The sequence below is a fragment of the Frieseomelitta varia genome, unplaced genomic scaffold, assembly GCF_011392965.1.
Source record: "Frieseomelitta varia isolate USP_RPSP 00005682 unplaced genomic scaffold, Fvar_1.2 scaffold_240, whole genome shotgun sequence".
Classification (NCBI taxonomy): domain Eukaryota; kingdom Metazoa; phylum Arthropoda; class Insecta; order Hymenoptera; family Apidae; genus Frieseomelitta; species Frieseomelitta varia.
Window position 1 is genome coordinate 140,118 of NW_025109969.1, and position 8,108 is coordinate 148,225.

At 30.1% G+C, this 8,108-nt stretch overlaps 1 protein-coding gene across 6 annotated transcripts in view; it reads left to right on the forward strand.

Annotated features, from left to right (window-relative positions):
* Nucleotides 1-8,108, forward strand: part of LOC122527954 (calcium-activated potassium channel slowpoke) — a 137,288-nt gene that overhangs the window by 32,555 nt on the left and 96,625 nt on the right. For all 6 annotated transcript variants that reach the window (XM_043652575.1, XM_043652578.1, XM_043652579.1 and 3 more), the window contains exons 2-5: nucleotides 2,395-2,456; nucleotides 2,911-3,007; nucleotides 3,197-3,460; nucleotides 4,688-4,855. In XM_043652575.1, coding sequence (XP_043508510.1) covers nucleotides 2,395-2,456; nucleotides 2,911-3,007; nucleotides 3,197-3,460; nucleotides 4,688-4,855 — 591 coding nt within the window. The remainder of the gene's footprint in view (nucleotides 1-2,394; nucleotides 2,457-2,910; nucleotides 3,008-3,196; nucleotides 3,461-4,687; nucleotides 4,856-8,108) is intronic.

Consider the following 8,108-nt stretch of genomic DNA (forward strand, 5'->3'; position numbering starts at 1 on the left):
CCGCCGCGACCTCGTTTAATTTTGAAACGATTGCCTCACGATTTTAATACGACTTTTTTGCCGTCATTTGAAAACTTTTGCAACCCTTAGGTTAGGTACTATCTGTTTCATTTTTTCCAATGTCGCGTGGTTTTTTTTTCTTTCATTTAATTTGGTAATTAAACGTAGGCTCTAACGATTGAACTATTGAAATCAGGATTGAAAGATCGAAATACTATTATAAAACTATTATAAAAATCTACTTGAAGATCGAATTCTTAGAACTTGGCGAAGAAACGTCATACGACGAATTTTAAGCAATCGTTGCGAAGGGAAGAATTTAATCTTCAAGATCATTGTAGAATTAATTGTGGGAAAAATTTTTCAGTGTCCATAAAGTGTCCATAAAGTTTATTTACTTTCTTGTAAATGATGTGACGATATCTCTGGAAAAAAAAAAATGAACTCGGTACTGCAAATGTAGTGAAGATTCAAGTGACAATGCTGAGCTTTAAAGTGAACTTAGTTTACGATTATATATATATATATATAGATAAACTGTCGATATTTTAAACTATTATAATTTCGCAAAAAAAGAATCATAAACTAAGTTCATTTTAAAGCTTAACATATATATATATATATATAGAAAAACTGTCGATATTTTAAATTATTATAATTTCGTAAAAAAAAAAATCGTAAATTAAGTTCACTTTAAAGCTTTGCATATATATATATATATATAAACTGTCGATATGTTATATTTATATATTATATATGTATATACATATATATAAACTGTCAATATTTTATATTTATATATTATATTATATTTATATTATAATTTATATTTTATATTATATAAATAATTATTATGTTAAAAAAAAATCGTAAATTTAAAGTTCACTTTAAAGCTTAACATGTATATATATATATATATTTGTATACTCTCACATTCGATGGAAAATTGTGGGCATTTCAAATTAATATAAGCTTCGTAAGAAGAAAAAATCGTAGGACAATTTGCAAGATCTCGTTTTAAAGCTTGAATCGTCTACTTTTATAGATACTTTTCCATCAACGGAAAATATCACTCACATCAACCTGCAACAAAGATATCTTTCCTTCTGAAAATTTGGCAAATTCGAGTTTGGCTTCGCGGATAACCGAGGGAAATTATCGTCACAGGCGAAATGCCACCAGCCACGATCTCGATGATCGAAGTCTCCCCTTCACGACGATCCCTTAAAATTTGTACGACATTTTCTTCTTTCTCACGAAGTTGCGAGGAATTCGAAATATCTCGACCATTTCTCAGCAAGTGTGTGCGAACATTTTTCTTTTCATTTGCGGCCGCAGTCACAATTGAAACTCGACTGAAAATTGAACGTGCTCGTGCCTTTTCGTGACCCGGTTGCATTATTTCGCGAGGTATCGGAATTCTTTGATAATGGTTGGGAGAAAAGTTACGTTGGACATTGTTCGATAACTTCGCGGTGGAAGTTCCCTCTAGGCCTTAATAAACGTTTGTTTGCAAAACCGTGCGAGCATTCATCGACGCGTTTCGAAGAAATATCATAGTTTATCACGGGCGAATATTTGTTTCGAATTTCGTTTCGAAATGGGAAACGCGTTCGAGCGTTCGTTCGTTTAATTCACGTTTGTCCTTACATGCGGAAGATTCGTGCATTTCGACAATAGTGATTCGTAGACCTTCGTTCATTGTATGTTGAAGAATACTATAAATATTACAAATATAATTTATGATATCACAAATATTACAAATATAATTTATAATATCATAAATATTACAAATATAAATTATAATATCACAGATATTACAAATATAAATTATAATATCACAGATATTGGAAATATAATTTATAATACCACAAATATTACAAATATAATTCATAATATCATAAATATTACAAATATAATTTATAATATCATAAATATTACAAATATAAATTATAATATCACAGATATTACAAATATAATTTATAATATCACAGATATTACAAATATAATTTATAATACCACAAATATTACAAATATAATTCATAATATCATAAATATTACAAATATGAATTATAATATCACAAATATTACAAATATAATTTATAATATCACAAATATTACAAATATAATTTATAATACTATGAAATATTACAAATATTACATATTACAAAAATATTGCAAATATTACAAATATTACATACTGCAAGAATATTACAAATACTACAAAAATATTACAAATATTACAAATACTACGTACTAGAAGAATAATACAAATATTTAAAATTTACTTTCTCTTCAATTTTTATCCTTCTTATTTATTCAATCGAAATTTATTCAATTCAATGGAATTAAATGAAATGGTTTTAACGCTTTGAATCGTACTTTGTGTTTCAGGTGGTGTTAGTTTTCATTCTCAGTATAGCATCGCTTATAATATACTTCATCGATGCCTCCAGGTAAGAACATCGATTATTTCTCAATCTAAGTCGAAATGTATATAAATCGTAAATAAATTTCGCTTTGACGATCTGCGATCATCGCGATATATTTGAAATAGATTCACTGTGTTTATTTGTATATTAAATTGGAAAGGATTTTAAATTATAATTATACAGTCGAGTACACATTGAAATTAATATATCGAATACATTATAATTGAATCTTCAAATAATAAAGATTTTAAATTATAATTATATAATCGAGTACATACTGACTTCAACATATCGGATACATTATAATTGAATCTTGAAGATTAAATACAAAATCGCGCAGAGATGTTGCTATTTCTCTGTTACATGATCCTGTCATTCGTTACAACAATTCGTTTTTTACTCGCGAGAGCGTAATAATTTAGATATTCTTTTCTAACAAGCCTTTTCTAACGCGAACGCGACAAATTTTGTGTTACAGCGAAGAGGTGGAACGTTGCCAACAGTGGAGCAACAACATTACTCAGCAGATAGACTTAGCTTTCAATATATTTTTTATGGTCTACTTTTTTATACGCGTAAGTGTAAAAAAAAAAAAAAAAAAAGAAAAAACACGTTCGTCAATTTTCACGCAGACACACACGATCACGACTCACAATCAGTTTCGCTGAGACTGAAAAAAGTGTCTGGGGTAAAAAAAGAAAAAAAAAAAAAAGGAAAGAAAGATGGCGCGATATAAAACAGAGAAATTTCCTTCTGTGTGATAGTTTATCGCCGCCAGTGATAAGCTGTGGTTCATGCTGGAGATGTATTCGTTCGTGGACTACTTTACGATACCACCGTCCTTCGTGTCGATATATCTCGATCGGACGTGGATCGGACTGAGGTTCCTCCGAGCCCTACGACTGATGACGGTCCCTGACATCCTCCAGTACCTAAACATTCTAAAGACATCGAGTTCCATTCGTCTCGCCCAACTTGTATCGATCTTCATCTCCGTCTGGTTAACAGCTGCTGGCATCATTCATTTGGTAAGATATCGGCGACACACCTAGCACAGGGTGGCCACTGAACAATTGAAGGGTCATAACTTGTTCATTTTCAGTCTTTCTTTATTTCCTTTCTTTCGTGGGCTATAGAAAACATAATACATCAATCATATTTCCAAAATAAAGTAATAAAACATTTAGAAAACACGTTTGTAAAAGTTATTTTTGTTTTATGTCATTCAGTCTTTCAGTTGATCACTCTGTATATCCCAGGGATACAAATGCATCCCAAAATATATAACATATAATTTTGGTACTCTTCATACCAAGGATTTCATTTGAACAGTCGTTGATTCAAAATTGGTTCATTATGTTTTCTAACTAACGACACAAAGTTGCAAAATGACGTGTGTGTACACGTGGAGTAATTATCACAGATTTTATGAAGAAATTAAATTAATTCAATGGATATAATAGAGGTATTCATAAGAAATGTCGCTTTTTGATAATGTACAAAATTTTTATTTAAATTATCTTTTTAAGTTATTGTCACTAGACGGCGATTAAATTTGAAAATTTCTAGAGTTTATTAACTTTTGTAGAGTTTATTAAATTTGAAAAAAAAAATAGTAACATTGCTTCATGGGTGTCTTTAATATATGTACAAATGTAATGCTTGCGAATTTAATTTAGATAATCCTTGGTTACTTTGCCCCAAAATAAGTTTATTACTATTAACTACAAAGATGTCATTATAAAATATATATATGGAACAATTATCGTAGATATCATGAAGATTTTATTATATTATTATAATATTGGTTGTGGTTAATTAATTTTATGAAAGAGCTGATTATACGTAGTTTAATGAAAATCGATGTATGCCAAAATATATAATAATTTTGGTATTCTTGTAATATATAATAATTTCATATTCAGAATATATAATAATTTGGTATATTCTCGATATACTCGCGAATTTCATTTACAAAGAAATTATTGGTTAAATCGATAGATACTCGAAGATATATACACGTAATAATTTTATGCGCTTGGAAATTTAATTTAGACAATCCTTTTGGCCACTTTGATCGAAAATTTTCGAAGTTTATTGCACAGTTTTTTCTACCAACTTTCTACGTATGTGCAAAGACAGATTTTCACTGTAATTCCCACGGAGAATGGAGATGAATCGTTATACGCATTTTAGCATATGCTCCAATTTCAAGTTGAAACTCCATGTGGGGGAAACATTGTCTCTGTTGGCAGCTTGAAAACTCAGGGGACCCGTTCGAGTTCACGAACCCTCAACAGCTTTCGTACTGGACCTGCGTCTACTTTCTCATCGTGACGATGTCCACGGTAGGATATGGCGACGTTTACTGCCAGACGGTCCTCGGCCGCACATTCCTAGTATTTTTTCTACTCGTCGGTTTGGTAAGCCTTCTTTACATTTATCTCTCTCTCTCTCTCTCTCTATATATATATATACAGCCAAAGATATTACGTTTATAACATGTTACATGAGAAATAAACGACTCTCTATCTAGTTGAGTGTAGAAGATTCTCTCGCACGAAAAATCGAATTGCCTGAATATTGTTGAGTATGAAGGAACTCTCATAGCTCTCCGATACTCTGCTTCGTCCTTCGTGTTTTTCTTTTTTTTTTTCCTCTCTCTCTCTCTCTCTTTTTTTTTTCCTTTTTTTTTCTCAAATAAGACAAGACAAGATCCATACGACAAGTAAGCTGAAGCAGACAATTTGGTTTTTCCCCGAGAATTATTCGCAGTTGTACGAACTTTGCGAAACATCGCGCGATCGTTTCTTCGCTGGGAGTAATGTTTCTTTTCTCGCGAGATTTCACGATGTTTCGGTATACTACAAAATCGAGTGCTCGAGAGCGTTTCGCAGATTTCGTATCGTTAGAGTAGAACCCTGATCGCGCCGATGAATCGGCAGGTCAGACTCTCGTGACATTTTACACATATATTATCCTTGAGACACACAAAAAACGGCGTAATGTTTCGACAACGGTGTACAGTGTTCTCTCGATGCTCTCTCGCGATGATAAAAGAAAAACATTCGTCTCGTCTCGCGAGTAAAATGCGAGTTTCCTCTCGATATCTTGTCCCGAGGGAAAAAATTATTTTTTAAGACGTTACTCAATAGTTATTCTCATTCGCTATTTTTATTATATATATTCTATATATATATATATATATATATTAGTTATTTTATTTCATTATTAGTTATTAGTAATTTTATTATATGTATTCTATATATACATATATGTAAGTTATTCTCATGCTATTTTATTATATATTATTTATTATTTTATTTTATTATTTATTTATAGTATTATTTATTTTTTATTTTATTTATTTTTTTATGTTATTGTTTATTTATATATTATATATAAATAATATATATATTATTTATTGTTTTATATTATTATTTATTATTTTATTTTATTATTTATATTATTATTTATTGTTTTATTTTATTATTTATATTATTATTTGTTGTTTTATTTTATTATTTATATTATTATTTATTGTTTTATTTTATTATTTATATTATTATTTATTGTTTTATTTTATTATTTATATTATTATTTATTACTTTATTCTATTATTTATTCATATTGTTCATTATTTTATTTTATTGTTTATTTATATATTATTATTTATTATTTCATTATATATTCAACTTGAAATTTTTCTTTTTCCTCACACGCGAGTTGTACGAAGCTTGTCTCTCGCATTCGTCGCTGATGAGTTCTCTCACTCGCGCATGAATTGGAAATTGGCATTTTCTCGCAGGATAAAACGGAGTGGGTAGACGTGAGTACGAGCGTGTTAGTAGTGTATTTCTGTGCAGCGTTAAGGAAGCATCGGGGAACAGTGTCACCTCGTCGCGAGATCGATTTGCTTCGTTTGAACGACGATGCGCAGCGTCTGTAATGAGAGATGTGTGACTGGCCGCGAGTGTGCGTGCGTATCTCTCTGAGCGTGTGGTGACGTGTATCGATCCGGTTCCGCAGAGGAGCAATACGATGCACGAATTTGCATTTTCACGGCTCGTTGTACCACGTATACGTATACAGTATATACATATATACATACATATATATATATATATATATATACTAACATAACGGAGGAAGAAGCCTGAGCATCGCCGTTTAAACGCCGGGTAACGCTAGCGTAACGTTTGTCTACAAATGTCATTTTAGAATACGTGAGAGAGATCAATTATATAAACAACATATATATATATATATATATATATATATATATAAAACATATATATAGCAGCACACTGTATAAATTATTCGAAACAAGTAGGTGGACTGTCTTTATTCTTCGAAATCTAGGACCTTCGACAAACCTTACGCCAATCACGGTAGCCATGTCTCTCGACTTGACGAGGAATCGACTTGTCCACGTGAAAGATAAAATACGCGATCTATACGGAGGAAGGTCTCGCCGTTTGAAATGAATAAATTAATCCCTCGCTGTCAAATATTATGTCAAGTATATTCAGTGACGATTTTAAAATATTGTTAACTGCTCTTACGGTAGAACTCCATTTGTATGAATTTATCAGGGGACGAATAGTTTATGTTATTATGTTACTTTGATTGGAGATCGCTGAAAATATTATGTTACTATTTTAATCTTAGAATCATCATTTTGTATGAACTTATCGGATGACAAACAGTTTATATAATTCAAGTTCGTGCAGCAAAAATTCACTGACTCTTCGTGATAGTAAGAAAAAATTACGTTACTTTGTTAATAATGATCTTGAAATTTATTAATTATTCTTGTGAATGATGAAGCTCCATTTATATGAATTTATCGGGGGACGAATAGTTTATGTTATTATGTTACATTGATTGGAGTTTGCTGAAAATATTATGTTACTATTTTAATAATGATTTCAAAATATTATTAATTACTCTTAGAATCATCATTTTGTATGAACTTATCGGATGACAAACAATTTATATAATTGAAGTTTGTATAACAGAAGTTCACTGAATCTTCGTGATAGTAAGAAAAAATTACGTTACTTTGTTAATAATGATCTTGAAATTTATTAATTATTCTTATGAATGATGAAGCTCCATATATATGAATTTATCGGGGGACGAATAGTTTATGTTATTATGTTACATTGATTGGTGTTTGCTGAAAATATTATGTTACTATTTTAATAATGATTTCAAAATATTATTAATTACTCTTAGAATCATCATTTTGTATGAACTTATCGGATGACAAACAATTTATATAATTGAAGTTTGCATAACAGAAGTTCACTGATTCTTCGTGATAGTAAGAAAAAATTACGTTACTTTATTAATAATGATCTTGAAATTTATTAATTATTCTTATGAATGATGAATAGCTCCATATAAATTTACCGGGGGACGAATGGTTTATATAATTCAAGTTCATGCAACAGAAGTCCACTGAGAGAAGATATCATACTACCATTTCAATAATTCAATTTAAAAATATTATTAATCGTTCTTCTGGTAGAACTCCATTTATATGAATTTATTGGGCCACAAATATGATTGGAGTTCAGATTCGTCCCTCTACTGTTCATATAATAGGAATTCAGATTCGAATAAATGGACTCAACCAGCGAGAGGTCGCTTAATTTGATATTGATTAAA